The sequence below is a fragment of the Protopterus annectens genome, chromosome 2.part0 (assembly GCF_019279795.1).
Source record: "Protopterus annectens isolate FY-2018-M chromosome 2.part0, PAN1.0, whole genome shotgun sequence".
NCBI classification, from domain to species: Eukaryota; Metazoa; Chordata; order Ceratodontiformes; family Protopteridae; genus Protopterus; species Protopterus annectens.
In genome coordinates this window covers 582,611,528-582,633,480 of record NC_056728.1, presented here as the reverse complement: position 1 = coordinate 582,633,480, position 21,953 = coordinate 582,611,528, and the positions used below count along the sequence as shown (strand labels likewise).

General features: G+C 37.7%; 1 protein-coding gene across 5 annotated transcripts in view; it reads right to left on the bottom strand.

Moving 5' to 3' along the window:
- Positions 1-1,457: 1,457 nt before the first annotated feature.
- Positions 1,458-21,953, bottom strand: part of TRIM14 (tripartite motif containing 14) — an 823,939-nt gene continuing 803,443 nt past the window's right edge. For all 5 annotated transcript variants that reach the window (XM_044060947.1, XM_044060945.1, XM_044060948.1 and 2 more), the window contains one exon: positions 1,458-3,011. In XM_044060947.1, the coding sequence (XP_043916882.1) occupies positions 2,476-3,011 (536 nt within the window). In that variant the 3' untranslated portion in view covers positions 1,458-2,475. The remainder of the gene's footprint in view (positions 3,012-21,953) is intronic.

Genomic DNA, 21,953 nt, shown 5'->3' with positions numbered 1-21,953 from the left:
GTTCTATCAAAAGCTAAACATAATGCATCAATGGGTCCTGGCAATATTCCTGGATGCATCTTAAATATCATGAAGCACGATTTAGCCACACCCCTAACAACTTTGTTCAATCTCAGCCTCCATAAAGGTTTTGTAACAAGTGCATGGAGAACAGCTACAGTCATTCCCCTGCATAAGGGAGGACCTTCCAGAGACCCAAGCAATTACAGATGCATATGTCTGAGCAGCCTCATGTGCAAAGAAATGGAAAGACTTATCATAGAATAAATCGGTCAGGACATAGTCCATACAGAACATCCAAACACTGGACCTGTCTCACTTTGGATTTGTCAAAGGCAGGTCATGCTTACTCAACCTGCTGATTTTTTTTTTTTTTTTTTTTGGAAAAGGTCACCAAAGCAATGGAGGAAGGCAAAACTGTACATACCATATATCTCGCGCTGGCCAAAGCTTTTGACACAATTCTCTACTCAAGCATACCAAAAAAGCTAAGTAAACTGGGAATAAACCCCTATCTTACCCGCTGGATTGCCATCTGACTCACAGATATGACACAGATAATCAAAATAGGGGAAGTTACCTCCACAAAAAGACCAGTCAGCAGTGAAGCCCCCCCCCCCCCAGGTTCTGTGGTGGGACCTTTCCTGTTTGACATCTCTTCTTTTGAAATACATTCCAGTACCAAAGGGTTTAGGCTGACTACGTTTGTAGATGACTTCAAGCTAGGAGCAGTCACTGAATCCCCAAATGACCTAGCCATCCTGCAGGAATATTTGTCTCAAATAAATAAATGTCAAAATCATGGACTGAAACTAAATGCCAAAAAATGCATTACTGTATCCTTTGGGAAGTCATCTATCCCAGGGAACTACCTCATTGACAATATGCTCTAAGAGTAGACCTGGTTGTTTGGGATCTGGGAACTTATGTGGACAGTGACCACATTTTTGACCAACATGCTTCTGTTGTTGTAAGAAAGTCCTTCTATCTTGCACAACCTATAAACAAAAGGATTGTGTCTAGATCTAGGGATGTCATTGTCCATCTTTACTCAGTCCTCATTTCGCCAGTCACGGAATATATTACCCCCTCTGGCATGCATCTGTCCAGACACATGCAACTACTCAAATACCTACAAAGATACCTTACTAAAAGGATACAAGTTCTTAACATGTCTTACATTGAGCAGCTCAAAGACTGCTAAGAAGTGACCTGTGTCTGGCATACAAGTCATCCTCTGACCCATTATTGATGAATTTACTGCACATCAAGAAGTCAAATGGCATTAGAAATACTTGGTCTAGAGATCTATACCTCTTCTGCAATATTAACAGACTGGTATGTGGGGGGACAGGTATATCTCACATAGGATACCACTGCTGTGGAACAGACTCCACATCCACATAAAATAAAGTTCATCCCTGTTTATTTTCAAGCACAACTTAGATCTATGGATGGGAAACAGAAAATGTACTCCAGGACTGCTTCCTGTGCTACTAATGGACAGATGCAATTCCTAAATAATTTATCACAATCATAGGTCCCCTCAAAATATCTAAGGTATGATCCCAATTATTCACATTAGTTGTAATATATAATTATTGACCATGGGATGGTTAAGGCCAATCTATAACCAAATAGAATAGGTTATTCTGAACACGAAATGCAAAACTGGCTAGGAATAAAATGTCCAACAAGGGCAGCTAATCTAGTACTTACCTATGAACCTTTGAATGTATGAAAGGTCTCAGCTATAAGGTCTAGATAATTCTTTGCAATCCTTTAAACATTCATGTGTGCTGGATCACATGCAAAACTTACATTTAGATATTTGAACACTTTGTAAGCAAGTACCAAAATTCTGTACCATTATATTAAGGTCGTCTTTTTGCAGGAAGACTATGCCATTTGTATATTCTGTTTTTAACAATCTTTTCCTATCTGGAAATCTACCATAGTAACAACTTGTCACTTCACATTTCAGCTACTTGCAATTGGCTTTCTAAATCCCATGAAAATGATACAACTGTTTATTCACATGAGCTGGCAAAACATTTATGAATGGCTTATATATACATATTTTATTAAAATGAACTGAAAAGCAGGTCATGTACTGATCAGACAGTATTGATAAGACTTTCCACAATGTGCTGTAAAATCTTAAGACTTATTTTCTCACATTGTTGACTGCAGTTACTTGTGCTTGTGTCACTTAACAGTTTCCTTGTACAGATTTAATTTTTTTTCACATAGATTAGATGAAATTGAAAATACCTATTTGGAAAAAAAAAACAATTACACTGTATATCCCCATTGCAGCTCTATATGTTAGTAAACTAATAAGATTAAATAACATCCTATAGATATCATTTTAATGATTTTCTTCCATGGAGTCAGCTCACAGTATTAAATTTAAGTAGTAACTTGTTTATTATACAGAATTCATACTCCCATTGTGAGTAGTGGTCATTATTATCATGTTAGCTTGCAAAACGTAATTGCTCCATCCCATAGTCTGCAAGCTGGGTACAGAGGTTCAGTAAACTTAGAATGAAATGTATATAAATGTTGCATTCCTTGCCGCACATCATAGAAAGACAAGATTCCAGCTTCATAGTCCAAAAAGACACCAACTCTTTCTGGTCTACTTTTAACACGTATAGGCTTCTTTTCCCCATCGTGAAATGCCCAGCACTCTGTGTCAAACCATTTTATACACCATGATGCTTTATTCCAACCTAGACGAGAAGATTCAGTATCTCCTTTCCTTTTAATAGAAGGGTAAGCTGCTCCTACCCACCAGCCTTTACCTGTATTCAGTAGGTCAAGCTCCCAGTAGTGACACCCAGCATAAAAGGAGTCCTTACTTAATGCTTGCCACAATGTTTCAAACTGCTGAGGAGTATCACAAAAGAATTTCCGAATCCAAGTACAACTCACTGTCTGACGATCTTCAGATGACTTTAGTCTAGGGTGCAGTGAGTCAAGTTCTAGGGTTGGAGACCTGGCATCTGGAAAAAAAACATAATAGTGTAAGAACTTAAGATCAGTCAGATAGGTGGATCTAATTCTGTTCAGTTCTTCTAGCCCTATAATTGAAGTAGTCGAGTTCTTCCTCATGCATGCATGTATGTATCTGTCTATCTACCTATGTATCTATCTTGCCTGTAGTTAGCCACAAAGGTTAATTTTCAGGTATTTTCTATGCAAAAGACAAAACTGTACAAACTATATATCTATGTAGTCAAAAATGTAATTAATATATTTTGCAGTGTATAGTCTACAACGTATATCTGGCTAATAACTAAATAACATACATTGATAATACTTGCCTTGCATACTATTAATTCTTGGTAGCATTTTCCTACATAATACAGGGGGGTCCAAATGCCTTGAGTATGTTCTTGAGGTGCACCCTGATTTTACAAATTCTCACCAAGACAACACTGATATATATATATATATATATATATATACATATACTGTATTTTATATAGCATATATCATGGACAGAAGTAAGTCAAAAATACAAAAAAAAGCTGGGTGCACAAGTCTCATGATAAAAAACTGCCTAATCGTGATAGGTGCACTAGTGCCATGACTGGAAAAAATGACAGTGTGGAATCTTCAGAATACAGAAACATTCCTAGAATGAGGCTGGGCCAGTCTCAGGGGGAGAATGGCCCCTTGTTGAAGAATGAAGTAGCAGTCCACAAAAAAACAAAACTGACAGGCCAAAAAAGAGCCATACAGATGACAGAGTGAACAACTGAGGATAAGAGAGAAATTATGTATTGTTACTATTATGCAAAAAGCCCAGAATTTCCAGATAGAAGATACACAAAAAGATTGAGAGAGAAATTAGAGGAAAGAAAAATACTGACACAAGAAAGACTGTAAAAAGCTTCAAATGCAAATTTGTGTTCATTACTACAACAGATTCATGAAAAACATTATACAGACCAAGAAATCTCGGACCATTTAGAAAAAGATGTGACTGAGGAAGTGCAGAAATATAAAGAACAAAATCTAGGGATTTTTGAAAGTTATAAAAAAGAAATATGGACATAGGAAAGAGAAATCTGATTCAAAAAGATTCAAAATAAACGTTATTGTCATTTAGGAAACACAAGTGCTACCTAAACAAAATTTCGAATGTCAGCTCTTTTACAGGAAAAAAAGAAACACAAAAAGACAAGACATATGTATTAAAGAATAAATAACTATATTACAAAAGTAAATATCTAGTTACCTGACGCACATGCTTGTACACTATTTATATATACTGGACAACAATGACTACTAGATGATTAACACATGAAAAGAAAAGCACACTATACACAGAGGTGACATTGGGTGATACTGCACATAAGAAAGTGATTGGAATTGCACTTGAATGAGAATATATTAATTTTAGTATGCGATAAATAAATAAATAAAATTACTGTATGGGAAAAAAGAAAAGAATGAGGGCGTAACAATCTACTGTAGTTTTGATACGGTACAATATCTATGTGATGGAGAAAGCCAAATTAACCAATACAAAAAAGCAGCTCCAAAGATATTCAAACAGAAATACAGGCAAAGGCACCCAGATATGGAAAATTTTACAATACAAAAAAAATAAGATCACAAAGAGGGAATGTAGAAGAGAAGATTAGTAAAGTAGAAGTTAAAAAAAATAGAAGTTGAAGTTATGGAAAATCTGTGAAGTGAAGGATTTAGTGTAGAAAGTCTAACACAGGTTATGTCACAGCATGATGAAACAATGAGTCCCCCAAGTAAGGAGAAACAGTAAGAGTCCAAAAGTCACAAAAAAACAGTAAATCCAAAAGTGGAAGGAGCAAACGAAGGCTGAAAAAATACTTGTTGACTGATAAATCCACATTAAGCACTTTCATTCTGAAAAGAACTTCATCAGAATGTACAAAAATTCAGTTAATCTCAAATATATAGGCTACCCAACCATCTGGCTAATTACCTCCCAAATTACCCTTTTAAAGCTACAGTTCTGCCATAATAGGTTCAAAACATTCATCATATATAGAAACTTTCCCCAACTACTAAACACAAATAATGTTGAAAAATTAAGAAATTGTAGCACTTTCACAATAAAATATACACATGTGCAGTGGCATGATACCTGCATTTCCAGGTTTGAATGACGTTGTGTCAGTAAGAAGTGTCCTGAGGTTAAAAGCTATGGGGGCCATTTAGTTTTCTGGCAGGGACTTGGGTTTCATACACTCATACAAGTGGTTTCTGTTTTTAATGTCCCCTGGTTGATTATAGGTTTATGTTTATTTTTCTGTTTATGTTGTTTTTTACATGTGCGTATTTTATTGTGAAAGTGCCACAATTTGTTAATTTTTCAACATTATTTGTTCGTGTTTAGCAGTTGGGGGAAGTTTTTATATATGATGGATGAGAAGAGGAACTGAAAGCACAATTGCAAGTGGTCAAAATTATTTCAGATGATTTAAGAATATCATTTGGTCTTGATAAATGTGCAAAAGCTACCTTTAAAGCAGGAAAGCTGCAGCACTAAGAAAACATCAGCCTGGTACTGGCATGTGATACAAAAGAACTTGAACAAGAGGGAGTGTATAAATATTTGGGAATTTTATTTATTAATTTATCTGACATTTGTTGACAGGGTTAGTCTGACTGGGAAGATGCCCTTTTTCAGTGCAGACCTGAGGATAAAAGCTCCAAAATGTAAAATCTAAACACTGCTAACACAATAAGCACAATAAGCAAAATAACAATCTGTTTTTTTTAAAATAGTTTGTGTTAGGGATTGATCTTAAATAGGGGGGGGTTATTCAAGCACAGGCTACAGATTGATTATAGAGAAGTATGCCAGTGTTTTTATTGGGTTTGTAGACTTGCAGGAAGTATTGTTCTGAGCTACAGAGTGTATGGGTAGGCATGTAAGGAGAGATGAGAGCTATTTTGTAAGTAGTTGAGGTAGGCAAGAATAATTTTATTTTGAGTAGGTGGGTGTTATTGTGGAGAAATGCAGTAGGGGTAATAAGGACTGCATGATTTGTTGAGAGATGGGTATTTATGTAGATAAGTATAGGTGGTGGATTTATGTGTGTTAGGGTATGATGATAGGAAGCAGAGATAGAAACAGGAGCAGAGTAGTAGTTAGGATAAATGTAACATGTTATATAAATGGCTATAGGCAGATTGTGTTTAGTAAGAGGAGTAGTATAACAGAGAAGGGAAAGGGTTAATAATGAGGAGAGAGAATTAATGTAGAGCAATTATATTACGGTAGAGAGTAGGGGGCAGCCTGAAGCAAAATTACTAGGGGGAGGTAGGGTTTTTAATATGACAGGAAGTGTAAGGTAACAGGAAGATTAGGGAGGATATAGGGAGTGGCAGGAGGGAGTGGTTAGTTGGGATAGTGTATAAATTAGAGTGTATGGGGTGGGTAGGAATGGGGGTAGGGTAGAGGAACAGAGTGAGCCTGACTTGAGCAGGTAGAACCTGTCTCCAACGAACTGAAAAAAGTATCATCTAAGAGTTATCAATATACTGTAGGAGATAAGGTAGGTGACAGATCCCAGTAAGTCAAATTATTTTTCTAGGCAAGCAGCAGAAGGCATAAGTGAATAGGGAGCTTATTGTCCTAGAATTTTATCATTTTAAAGGTTTAGACTACAAACTGTTGCCTAGTATAAGTTATTGAAGAGGAGCTCTTATTCTTTAAGGGAAGAACAAGCAGCAGCAGTCTCTGGTTGTGCATGTGCCAGTTCCTGACAGGTCAAAACTGTACTATATTGTGCTGTTTCAGGCTACAGAGCCCACTGTTAATTTAGTTATGTTACAGTAGAAAAAGGTTTCCGTAATGTAAGACCTACACTACGTCTGTGGTACAGCCTCTTGCCGTTACTGATTGGTCCCATTTTGTGTTATTTTTTTATATGTTATACTGATGAAGGATCAACAATAAATCATGAACAAGTGCAAATAAAACTTAGCAAGAAATATTTTAGAAGACTAAAATTAATACTGAAAACAGCACTGACATCTATGAATAAAGTCCAACCTATAAACCAATTTGATCTTCCTACCCTAACTTACAGTTTTGGAGTGATTAACTGGCCCCAGAAAGTGTTGGATTAGTTGGACAGGAAAACAAGAAGAATGTTTCATGCTTATCAAATGATTTATAAAAAAATGTATACCAAGACTATATATGGCCCGTTTTGAAGGAGGTATAGGTCTCCTCAAAATTGATTACATGTATAGCTCTGCAATAGTAGGAATGCATACATATCTGCTGATCTTATAAGACCCAAATGTAGTGAAAGTTTTAAAACATGAGGAGAATAAGTCTAAGATGACTTCCCTGCTTAGTTTAACAGTTGCATATCAGTGTCAAGCGGGAATGGAAATCAAACCAGAAGTAGATAAAAATCAGGCAGCAACTGCAACTGCCAAAAAACAAAAGAAAGAATATAAGGTGAAGGACCACATGAGAAGGCAAGAAATGTGGAAAATGCATGAATACAGTTGCAAGTATAGGAAATTCTTGGAACAACCTCTTGCTGATCAGGATCAAATGCAGGAATGGTTAAAAAGAAGTGAATTTAAACCAAAGGATGAAAGGTTAATATTGGCAGCCCAAGATAGTGGACTATGTACACGTTCGTTTACAAAGTCTATTGAACATGTGGGAAAAACAGACAAACATAGGATTTGTAAAACAGAATTGGAAGCAGTTGTACATCTTGCTGCTGGTTGTGATATGCTAATATCTGAAGGACTGTATACTGAAAGTATAATAATGTGGCAAGACTGGTGCATTGTGGATTATGCAAGCATTATAATAGTGAAGTAGCTGAAAAACTTTGGAAACAATCCACAAAGTATTATAGAAAATGATGAATTTATATCACATGAGATCACTCATTGCCAACAGTTCAAAAAATAGATGCAAGAAAACCAGATATAGCAGCCCATGAAAAGAAGACAAAAGTAGCATTAATCACTGAAACTGCTACACCCAGTGACTACAGTGTTTTACATAAAGAGAGACACAAAGTCATAAAATACCAGGATTTGCAGGCAGAAATGAGGGCATTGTGGAAGAAGGATATCCAGACAGTTTCAATAGCCATAGGAGCAACAAGTTTTATAAAAAAAGAAATTAAAATCGTACTTAGATACGTTACTGATGCATATAACTCTGAATGAATTTCAGGAGTCAATACTGGGCACATTGCGGGAGCTATGAAATGCAATTCTGGCTAACATCAGAGATTGAAAACAAACTAATGTCATGGACTTTGACTTCCTTTGACATGGGAATACTTTATTATTTATTTATATTTTAGGAATACTTAGGAATAGTTAGGAATACCCTGACTTAGGAATGGGGTCCATTCCAGTCATGGTATTAGAAACCCAAGACTTTGAGAAATTAAATTGTGCCAGACATCTCATACGTCCACTTAAACAGAATGCTTATAAAACAGCACACATCCTCTTCAAGTTTATCCCAGAAATGTTCACTACTACCCTATCATATACTAATTGAAACTTCCTAAAATATTCTCCCTTAGAAAATGCTGTAAATGAATTCAATACAACTTTCTTGAATATCTTGAAAAGCTTTGCACCTTCTGGAAGGAAGAGGCTAAAACAAATAATACAGTTTGGCTATCCATAAAGAGTAGAATGCTAATGCAGGATCGAGAAGAAGCATGGAAAGAATGGTAAAAATATAAAACTCCTCAATATATTGAAAACTTCAGAATGTTTCACAGTTGTACTAAAAAGCAAATTAATGAATACAAAAAATATACTAAAATGACTTTCAGAAAAATAGTAACCACAACCCTACAAAACTGTAGCCAGCCACTAAAGAAATCTTGCATCCTGTTCATAGATTTAACCCTAACCCCTCTCCAAATAACTCATCCCTTGAAAATAAAACATAGTTCAATTATTATTTCATAGGCAGTGTAGCATCCTTTACCAAGAATTTCCCAGTATTACCACTTTCACCTTCAAACCCGGGCCCACATCCTACATAAAACTAATCTTAAAGCAAACTCAAACCATGCTGTACTACAGCTGATGACCTACCAAGTGTATACCTTATAACAGCAGCTGATAGCATTACCTACCCTGTCTGAATCCTTATAAATAGGTCTCCCCAGGAATCTCTCATTCCCTGTGTCCAGAAAAAGTTTCACAATATTCCTCTGCACAAAGGAGGACAGTCAATAAATATTATTAACTTTAGACCTATAGCAATCCGATACCTTCTCTACAAGCTATTTGAGAAATGTATTCAAAAACAATTGCTGAATGATCTCCTGCAGGAAGAACTTCTAGCCTTGACACAACATGGCTTCTGTCCTTCCCATATTACTAACACTGCACTTACAACTAATATAGATGTGGTCAGTAAAGCTAGAGATAAACATCACACTAGTCTCCTCCTTATTTCTAGACTTGTCTAAAGCCTTTCACATTTGTCACATTAAACTTATACTTTAAATGTCCTCATTAGGTCTCTCTCAGCCCACCCTCCTATAGTTCAAAAGCTACCTATCCAACAGGTATCAGTCAGTAAAATGGCACTCCATCCTCTCTTCATCCCTTCCATTCACCACCAGTGTACCACAAGGCTCTGTCCTTGGTCCCCTCTTCTTTAATATTGTCACAGTCTCCACACATCTGCACAACAGGCCTCCCTAGTACAGTATGCAGATGATTCAACATTCATTTGCACATCTGACAACATGGTGCACCTTCAAAAAATTACTCATAAGCTTTAACAGCAACTGAAACATGGCTTTGTAACTCACAACTAATGTTCAACCCTACAGTAAAACGAACTACTACTTTTTATCCCCAGATCCCTCTCCCATGAAAAAACAATTTATACTCCTCTCTCTTGATAATACAACCATTGAAGTCACTTCTCATAGCAAATTATTAGGGAAGATAGTGGAAGATAATCTTAAATTCGACTTGCATATACAAAATTGCGTAAGAAAAACTCATTAAAAATTAGGGAAGCTTTACAGAACCAAAAACCTTCACACAGACACAACTAAATCTACACTTGCCACTACTTATCTCCTCCCCACACTTCTTTTGGTGCTCCCATCCTTACTAATCTTCAAGCATGACAAAAATCAAACCTTGAACAATGCGGCAACAAAGTCACTAAATCTGCAGCGAATACCTCTTTTAGAATCCACCACTGTATATCAAAAAAAGCATAAACTGGTTAGAACTACTCAATCAACTAGCATATATACAGGTTCTTACCACCCATAAAATTATACAGAATTCATCTGCTTGGCCAGCACTAAATATCATTCTACACAACTATGTTCCGAGTTGGTCATTATGATCCAGTGATCAAAAACTCCTGCAGTCCAGATATCTATCAAACAGGCTGGGCACTGTCAATACAGGTACCATGTTGCTAAGGCCTGGAATTCTTATCTGTATCCATGAAATCAATACCTATTCTTACCTTACATCTCTTTATTCTCCCTTCTTCTCTCACTTCCTTATTTCTATCAATTTCTCTTCCCTGGTTTTCTCCCTAAATATATCATAAGCCTGCTTTTTTCTCACTTTGTATTGTAATTCTTGTTTGTGTTATACTAAGTTATCTTTCATTTCTTTATAAGATGGCTAAAATTTCTCTAACTATTCTTAACCAATGTTTTCATATCATGTCTAAGTTGGTATAATTATTCAAACTGTATTTTTTTCTCCTGGTCCTCCACAGAAAAGGGTCTACTACCCATTCGGACTTTCCTGGTAATCTAATGTCAATAAATAATTATATCTGAAATAATAAAATGTGTACATGTATACATACATACCTACAGTTGCAGTGGCGGCTGGTGCCTTCAAATCAAAGGCGGGCTGCAGGAGACAGCTGAACGTGTGGGGCCAACCAGAAAGAGGTGGAGCTATGCTCAAAACCACAAAAACTAGAATTTTAATTAAATACGCTGCCCTGGGTGCCAAACCATCATTATGAGAGTCCAATCAAGACAAAATGAAGTATAGAAGAAAAATATTTAAATGCATTGGCTACATGACAGCTTACTTAATATCTGGATGGAAACGAAAAGGTTGAGAGGCATGCAAAAATGTAATTAATTTTTAAATATATTTCTGGAATGCCAGTTAAAAATCAAGTATAAGAAAAACAAGTAGCACTCAACTCAAACCACTTCTTGCACTGCAGTTCTAATTATAATTTTTATTTATTTTATTTATTTTTTATTTAACATTTTGTTGACTGGGAATGTCCGACTAGGTTCCACAGAGCCTGTTTTCAGCGGAGGCCCGGGGAGAAACGCTCCAGATTTATAATATCTATATATATAATATATAATAATATAATTTATATTCAGCTTTAGAAAACTATCAAGTAACATGCTGAAAATAGCAGTCTCTGTGATACCCCCATTTGTAAAAATATTTCTTATCCAAAAAAGACCTGTTTCCTGACAACTATCTACTTGTTTCATGGGGAAAACAGGATCAAAGTAAAAAAATGAACAGCAACAAGAAACTAGCTCAAGATAAATTGCTTAAAGGATTACTGCACTGGTTATGGACCACACATGATAGACTGGGATTCTGTTTAGTTGACGGGTAAAGCCTGCAAAGATGACTGCAAGTCTCCAACAAATGTAATGAGCTTCTGAAAATACTGTAACCCTGTCTTTTATTACAAATACTGTCATATGCATTTCAATATCTAAGGCTTATATATTATCTAGTTATGTAAATATTCTCTGCATGGCAACAACAAAAAGACTTTCAATGTTGGTAATTCTTTAAGAGTATGCTTATTAAAGCTTACTTGCATCTTACAAACTTGGGCAAGCTTACCTGATGGTGATGGTCATTAAAGCATTGCTACTTAAACACAGAGCAACAGGCACTGAAACAGCATGCATTTTCTGAATAATAAGAAGCATAAATCGACAGTATAAAAATATGACAGAAAACCAGAACATTCTGCAAAATCAAGGACAGATGAAAAGCCACTGTAGTATTTGTGTCTACCATGGATGGGGAGATACTCTGCACACTTATACTGCATAACTGCTCCTTGCCTTGCTTGGACACATCCAGAGTCACTACATGGGGGAATGGGGTGCAACACGTATGTCACAATTTGAAATGTCTCTGGCTGACGGCAATGGCCCTGACACATTTGTCATACCTCTCAATCTCAGAGCAGGAAATCTGGAACATAGAAGTGGGACAAAGGCTCAAAAATAAGGGCAATTTTTAAATATTGCTCTTATAAACTTACTTAGAAAGATAATAAAATAGTAGGTCTTGGATTAATATGAATTTTCTGAAGGGTATGAAATCTGAAACTCAAATGTCTGCCATTATTTTCTAACTTCAGTGTTTAATGATTTGCCACTAATTTGCCAGCAAACCACAGTTTTATGAAAAATGGACCAAAATGCGATGCAAAAATATAAAATAGCCACACAATACAGCTGGGAACCTGTCAAAGAAGGGACACTGTTTTAATATTAGTACTGTTAACTTGAGCAGCTGACAAAATAAGAGAATCTACATGTATTTCTGAAATAGAAGTAATCTATAGCTCTGATTATTACAGTTATTTATTAATTGTAAAATCTCCACATTTTATTCCAAAACTGCCATTTTGCGGAGGGATTATTAGTGGGAGAGCAACATTTTGAGCCAAAATTGGGGACAGTTGAGAGGTTTGGATATGCCTAATTCTATAAAGCAATTTGTTCGCACATACACCTCAACCTGTTAATGCAGGAAATCTGGACAAGGCCAAATATATTAGGGGAACATAGAAACAGTACTAAAAATTGCTCTTGCATAAACTTAGTTGATAGAATAACAGTTCTTGATTTAGCATGCATGTTTCTGAAGGTTATGAAGTCTGAAACTCAATGTCTGTCATTTAGTGACTTAATTCCTAAATGATTTGCCAGAAACATTTTATGAGGAGCAAACCAAAAATAAGAATAAAAAATCTATTCATTCTGTAAAAATCTGGACAGTTGAGAGGTAAAGTTCAGCCAGGGCTGTATTTCAGTTTGCCGCCCTTCTCCCCTCAGCAAATCATGGTCAAATGGAGCCTTCCCCCCTGCAGCCATTCCAATGTCCCATTACTTGGCTATTTCACCCCATTAACCATAAACACTAATGTGCATACTGCTTTACCTGTACAATGATTTGGACTTCATTTGAAAGTCTTATTTTTCATTTTCCAGCACAAACACTGATAGACATCTGCTAAACAAAGCAATGCAGTCTCACAATGTAAATAGACTTAGCATTAAAATTTCTCTGCCCTTGAAACTCGTATTCATTGAAACCTATATTCAAAGAAAATACATTTGGCCAGTGGCAGAAAAAGATTAACTTTGGGCTGTTTTCAAATCATAGGCCCCATGCACACAAAACATACACATGTTCTGTTATACACTTTCCTGATTGTATTAAATTATATTCCTTGTATCATACAATACAGTTGTTAGAGGGCATTTTAAATTTATTGTTTTGAACATTTTTCCAGTAAACAATGAAACAAAATCCATGCACCAATAATGACAAAACTGCCCAATTGAGAACATTTCCATCATAAAAGTCTACTTAAACTTCTACAATCCACCAGTACTAGTAAATATGCACAATCTCTGCAGAAGTAAAAGTCATCTGAATAATTCTACTCTGTTTTTTCTATCACCTCCCAAAACATGCCAGTTAATTGGCTACCCTTCAGTTGTCCATTTTACATTTGTCCTGGCATAATAACCTATATGAGATGTATTCACATAGCTGGTTCACATACTGTTAGGTCAAAACTCCTGTACTTTTCTTTTTATAAATGTACGTTTACTGTGACCCTGAAGCAACCATCTGTTTTCGTAATGCTTTAGTGTAATTCAGTAAACAAAACAGGAACCTATCTGAGCAAACTTATAAACTAAGGGCAACCACTTTTGAAAAATATGAAAGGCCTCCATATACAGTTAAGTGGATCAAAACACAAACTTTTTTCCTTTTGTCTTTATGGCATAAAGAATATGAATATGAAATTAAAAATAATTAAGGGGCATACAGTCCAATACAGACCCTTCTGCTTTTGGTCTAATTCCATTTTTTTCAAGAGCCATACTAAATTCCCAGCTTTCCCCAAATGGCAGGGCATTTGGTTTCTATAAATGTATTCCCTTTCAAAGAGGATGGATCCTGTTAAGAAACACCGTGTCCATGAATAGCTTTTCAACATGTGCTTATGCTGTCTGAGAAGAAACAATGGGGAACAGTGCCAGGGTAGAGCTGTTAACATCAGTAACAGCATCATTATCAGCAACCATTTCCCAGTCTGTGCCAAGAAAACCAGCAAAACCTGCAACCAGATGACCAACCAGCTTTGGTGAAAACATATGAGGCACATAAGCGTCATGTGAACATTCTCACAAAAATGATAAAATGAGTTTATAGTAGGACGGACGGACAGACACACACACACACATACAGACACACACACACACACACACACACACACACACACACACACACACACACACACACAGACAGACACACACACACACACAGACAGACACACACACACAGACATAGACACACACAGACATAGACACACACACACAGACATAGACACACACACACACATACACAGACACACACAGACACACACAGACACACACAGACACAACCTGTGTTGGATTACTCCTGTCCCAGTCTTTGCAGCAGCTTCATCCAAGTCCCCGGTTCTTGTGCTACGATCCAATGTCCTCCTGTGAGAGCAGGCAAGCTATCCAGCCTGCAGACGTTGCAGTCCGATCCCCTTCCAGTAACCGCATAGACTTCTGGGGCATCATTACCTGCAATCCCTTCTTCTGAATCCGGACTGCTGTTTCCCCAATCCCATTTCCTGCATGCACTTCCAGGAATTAATGCCGATCAGAGGACACATGCATGCCATTTGTTTCAGGACTATTTGCTGGTTTTCCAGCTTGGGGGGAGCTGCAGTTTATTACTATGATCTGCCCCTGACACACACACACACACACACACACACACACACACACACACACACACACACACACACACACACACTGATTAGCCCACCAATATTTTAGACCACTTTTTCTGAATTATGTGGATATACATCTATCTGTCTATATCTATCTATATATGTGCATACACATACACAAATACATAAGGATAATATGAGATTATTGGGCTAACAGCTCAAGAACCCTTATAATCCTAACCAACTTTACCAGAATTTATCCAATTTTCTATCCCTAGGGAAAAGATAACAAAGGGTCAGCAAGTGATTTTTGACGTTTTTTTTTTTTTTACAACTGCCTCTGTCCATAAAGGATATGGGTGCCACTGCAGGAGTGAATTTGTGATTTCCCACCCATTGATCCAGATTACACTTGACGATGGTCAGGGAAGGGCTCTGGTTCATGTGAATAGGAAGCCATTTCCAGGGGAAGAGCAATCTCTGGGAAACCTATCTGTATCTCCAGCATGATCTATTCATGTTACAGATCAGGTTTAGAACTTTGGAACAGGTAACCCTCCTACAGTTAGTTTTGCAAATGTGCAACATTTCCATCAGGGCTGGGTCAGAGGCTGCCTTGTAGGTCAGCCACAGATCACCCCTTAGTAATCATACAGTGATAGGTCTTTCATTCGGTGCACATATGACACATTGGTAGTACCCTGTATTTTTGGGTGAGAAACTTCTGAGGATGTTCAGACTATTGCAGGTTCTTGGTGAGGTACAAGCTAAAGGGTGCATTGTACCCAATTATTGGTCTGATGATGGCTGAGTACATTGGTATTATGACATACTTAGATCTGGATGCCATGCCCTTTTACTTAAGCTGAGCCACATAGAAAGGATTTCAGATCTGGATGCCATGCCCTTACTTAAGTTGAGCCACGTAGCAGGATTTCCTCACCACCATGGACACATGGTGGTCAAAGTTCAGATTACTGATTACTCAAATCTCTCACCACTGGGTCCACTCTTGGTGGGGGGTGCTATCAGTGTTGTAATTTGCAGGGGAATTTGATTTTCTAAAGGGTATTATTATGCACATCTTTACATTTAATTTGAGATCATGGCTCTGACACCAATCATTAGTCTACACCTGACCTTTCTGTAGGATATCAGCATCACATAGGGAGTCAGTGATTGCCCCCAACTTGCAGTCATCAACAAATTTGGTCAGCCAAAGGCTATTTACATTTGCCTTGACATCTGATAAGTATATCTCAAATAGGAGGTGACCCAGTACTGAGCCCTGTGGTATTCCACTGGTGACTGGCCTCTTGTTGCATGTGGATTCCCAGAGTCTAATGTATCCTATTTGTTAGCCATCTGGCTTTCCATTTATTGATGTAGAGTTTGTGTCCAATTTTGTGAATTTATCTATAATACCCGAGTGGGGTATTATGTCAAATGCCTTGGCCAGGTGAAGGTAGGCAGCATGCACTGTCAATGTCATCCATGGCCTTGGTGACCTTCTCAAAGAAGTCCACCAGATTAAGTAGGCAGGACCTGACCTTGACAAAGCCAAACTGGGTAGGGTCAAGAGTTTGCAGATTACCTATGTCATTGTTAATCAGGTCCATGATTATCCTTTCCATAGTCTTGCATATGAGGCTAGTCAGACTTATGAGTCGATAGTTTCCTGGGTCAACTGATGGTCCCTCTTGTGCAGAGGCATGACTGTTGCTTCCCTCTACTCTACTGAGCCAAAACCTGTCTGGAGACTGTGGATAAATACAGATCTGAGTGGGTCTTCTGGGACATGCTTCAAGCTATTTAATAGGCACAGTGGGAATCCATCAGGGACCACTGTTGCCATACTTCTAACTTTTGACAGTGCAGTGACAACCTATTATTTTGTGATAATAGGTAAAGGAATCATAGGGAGTATTTTATGGGCAGTGACTGGAGGTGATGAAGGGGTGAAATCTGAGCTGAATTTACTTGCCAGCAAGTTTACTATTTCTTCTGGCTGAATATTGGAACTGCCATCTACAGCCATCTCAGCACATTGTTGAGTGGTTCCCTTAAGATTTCAGACATAACTAAAAATGCTTTGTGGTTATCCTTTGGTTGGAAGGCTATTTTAGTGCTGTATTTAGCTTTTGAAGACTTGATTAGTTCTCTGATTTGCCTGTTGAGACTAATGAAGAATTTTTTTCTCTTTGTGCACCCTCCCACTTACTTCTAGACAAAACATTCTTCCTTCTGTTGTATAGTCTATTTATGCTAGGGGTCCACCAGGGTGACTTCTTTTTTCAGCTAGACATGGGTTTAGCTCAGTCAGGTACTGCCATTTCTATGCAGTTCTTTAAGTGGTTGTACAGGGTATTTGTGTATAGTTCTGTATAGGCCTCTGTGTTTTGGGGGTTGGGGAGCTTTAAAGCTATGTTATCACTTAATAGAACATAATTTGCACTGGAAAAATTCTTCTGGGTGTTCGGGTTTGTTGGGGGTACTATCAGTACATTAATTTCAAAGATCGATTTATGATCTGATCTTGCCAAAGAGGACATTACACGGTGGGGGTGGGGGGCATGCAATGCGCCCCCGTATTTGCAAGTACTCTGTCAAGGATATCTGAATCCCTAGTGGGAGTGCAGACCAGCTGTTCCAGAGCATTTGCACTGAGGAAGAGCAGGAATCTTTGAGCTTGCATGTTAGTGGTTGTATATGTTTCCCACTTTATGGTGGGTAGTTAAAATCACCCATGAGTAGTGTGCTGGGCTGAATGACAAGTGATTCTAGTAACTTCGGGTGTGCAGAGTAGTTTTTATGGTTCATGGTTGGGGACCTGTAGCAACCGATGATATGTTGGGGTTTGCCTGTGGTCAGCTGGACATGGGGAAGCTCAAGCAAGTCATCCTGCTTGACCAGTCTAGAGATGTGATTTTTTTTTTTTTTTTTGTAAATGGAAACACCTCCTCCTTTCATGTTTTCCTTTTTAGAGGGTGGTCTGAATGTGTGATAGGCATTGTAGCCTTGCACTGCTGGTGTGCTTTCTGCAGCCTTGAACTGTCTCTTTTTAACTGCAGAGATGGCAGCATTCTCCAGGGTGAAGCGAGCTTCGAGGGAGAGCAGTTTCTTGTTAAGACTACTAGTAATGAGCAGTAGTACTTTCAGCTAGGCATTAGAAGAATTTGTTACGTTGGTAGGTCTGTTGGTTTGACAATTCCTGAAAAGGCACTATGAGAGCAGCTAATGCCTTGTCCAGTATTTAAAAGCCTAGCAGCAACAGGTGCACACCATCTCTGGCAAAGCAGAGTGGTCTGTTAATCATTTTGTCCCAGGCTGACAAATACTGGATCCCCTTGGAATGACACCAGTAGCTAAGCCAATTACTGAAGTCAATCATTTTCTGTTTGTATGGTGATATCATTATTGGTGAGAGTAGAATGCTGCTCAGTGTGAGGCTTTTACCTGCCTGTGACATGTATTCAGAGAGGTCAATTATGTCTCTCTTCATATAGTCCATGGAGGTACACCTCAGGTCATTCACACCCACATGGACTATGACAGATTCATACTTGTGGTTGAGTGACCTGAATGCCTGTGTAATCTGGTGAACCTTGGCCCCTGACTGGCAGCTGACTATAACCCTCTCTTTATCCAGCCTGGTGGAGTCTCCTATGACCAAGATACTTGAATGTGTGGTGTTTTGCCTTGGGGCTTGCTTGTAGGGACACTGGGATGTGCATTTTTATGTGTAGTGGTTGGTGTCGACTTGGTGTTGTTTGCATGTGGTTTCTGAGGGCACTGTATGGGAGGCCACTGAGGTTTTGCTAAGTTACTTGCGAGTACCTCCACATATGTGGGTTTATTTGTTGAGACCTTATTTATTGAGGGAAATGATGTATGTGTGCTGACAGCCTGTCATTGGATTTGTCAGTTTGTGAGAGCCGTCTCAGTTTTCATAGTGTAACTACATCTTTCACATACTGTTTGTTTGTTTCAGGATTACGTGATATCAATATACATGAGGCAATTGTTACATTGCCTCACGATGTCCATGTCCACCAGGCTGGCCACAGAGATTGCAGTAAAGTACCTATCCATAGTTTTAGGTGTTTAGTATGGGTTTAACCAGGGAGAAGAGTGTGGAGATTTAACTGGACTGGGATGATAGTACATGGACGAAGAATATAGATATGTGTGTGTGTGTGTGTGTGTGTGTGTGTGTGTGTGTGTATTGAGAGAGAAAGTGAGAAAAAGACATATATACATCTATATATATTTATATGCATATATATATGTGGATATATAAATCTATATCTATATAGGTTCATAGGTTAGTATCAGGCTAGCATTTTAAGCCTGGCGAATTTCCCTTTTTGTACTCAAATTAACCTACTCCATTTGGTTAGAGATTGGCCTTATCCATCCCATGATCGATGATTATATATTACGCCTAATAATAACTACCACGATCATGCCATACAATTTGAGGGGACCCATGCATGGAATAAAGCATTTAAGAGCTGTCTCAGTCCATTAGTATTACAGGAGGCAGTCCTGGGGTAAATTTATTGTTTTCCATCCACAGCTCCAAGTTGTGCTGGCATATGGGTAGAGATGAGCTTTGTTTTATGTGGATGGGGAGTCTGTTCAAGAGCAGCTGTATCCTCTGTGAGATATACCTGTCCCTCAAAGGATTCTGTTGATGTTTCAGAAGAGGTTTACATTCCTAGACCAAGTATTTGTAATGCTGTTTGACTTGCTGATGTGCAGTAAATCCATCGGCATTGTATGCGGGATGCCTTGTATGCCACACTCAGGTCAGCTCTTAGCAGTCTGTAGGAAAGAATATAATTACAGAGTTTTGAGTTGGTCTAAGTGTATCCTTTTAAGAAGATAGCACTGTGAGCATTCAATTTGTTGCAAGTGTCTGGAAAGATACATGCCAAAGAGGGGATTATACTTAATAACTGGCCTAATGAGAACTGACTAAAGGGGGGCAATGACATCCCTAGAGCTAGACAAAATCCCTTTGTTTATTAGCTGTGCAGTACATAAGGACTTTCTTACAATAGGCATGTGTTGCTCATAAGTTAGGTCACTGCCCCCTTAAGTACTTAAATCCCAAACAACTGGGTCAGCTTTTGAAGGCATAATGTCAATGTGATAGTTCCTTGGGCTAGACTTCAGAAAGTGTATAATAATGCATTTTTTGGGATTTAGTATCAGTCCATGATTTTGGCACCAGTTATTTACTTGGGACAAACCTTCCTGCAGGAGGGCTAAGTTATTTGGGGATTCAATGACTGCTCCTAGCTTGTATTCATCTGTAAATTTAGTCAGCCAGAGCCTTTTGGTATTGGCTTTTACTTCAGAAAAGTAGATGCCAAACAGGAGAGCTCCCAGCACAGCACCCCGAGGGACTCCCTGGTGACTGGTATCTTTATTTAGGTAACTTAACCTCTTTTGACTTCCTGCTTCCTATCTGTGAACCAGTTGGCAATCCAGCCAGTGGCATAGGGTTTTATCCCAAGTGTATTTGCTTTATATACATTTATATGTTTCACATAAACCAATATTACTTCTCTTAAACTAAATTTTGATCAATGTATCTAAAACAGATATGTATATGTACAAACATAACCCAGTATTATTACACAGAAAAAAAGCTTTCTGATCAATACATTTAAAACATATATGCATGTTAAGTTTACAGAGAAATACCCATTATTAGACCACTGAAAAAGCATCATAACTGGAATCCCTGCATATTGCTTTAAGTCCCCCTGCATACCGTACCCCCTGCTAATTGTATATATTTATAAAATACAATATCCACTCATCATGGCAAAAAAAAAGTTCCAATACTTTAATTACAGTTGATTATATTTACATAAATATATAATTCCTATAGTGAAACGAAAACTGAGCAAAGCTAGTAGAAGATATGAATACACACCTCCACACAAATTATTGCTACATTGAAATTAAGAAGTTTTGACCAAGACATCATAAACATATTTTAACATGTATATGTTTGCTCTGTGGCATAGAGGGAAAGAGCCCTGTCCAAGTGATTGAATTGTGATTAGTATCTCTGGCACTGGAGAAACTGATGAGTGAGGAGAAAGAGGAATGAAAGGGTTGCGCCCGCTTGCTTCTCTCTTTGGGGAGGGGGGTTCAGTCACTGGTGGAACCAGTTTGTATTTAGGTTTACTCCCTGGTTTGTTTTTGTTGTGATGACAAATGGAATCATTATTAAAGTGTTTGAATTAAACTTTAAGTGCAGGATGTTTTTGGATGTGGACTTTATTTTAATCTGTGCACCTATTTCTGGACCATGTACCAACTTTGTTTATCCCTCTTTCTCTATACATACACACACACATCTATATATGTATAACAGAGAGAGAGAGAGAGATGTGTGTGTGATGTAATAAAATGTAACTCTGCATATACATAGACAGGCAGTCACAAAAAATGCTGCCTCTAAATGTAACTCTGAATATAAATATATATATATATATATATATATATATATATATATATATATATATTTACATATGCATACATATATTTGATGTGTGCTGTACATACTGATATAGTTGCAAAATGCTACCTCTGTATATAACTTTATACATAAATATAGACATGAAGTAATTTCAGTCAGAAGAGGAACACTGTCTACTGTGACTAGATAAATAAGACAGAGGTAGTCACAGCTGAAAAAATGGAGATATACAGAGTAATTTTCACTTCTGCTGTTTTCACCATAATTAATGATTTTCAAACCAGACAGAAATATGATATTGTGTGCATTCAGTTGCAAGACCATTAATTAGCATGTCATGCATTCCAGGCACAGAGGAATACAGTACAGCTCAGAATTTCA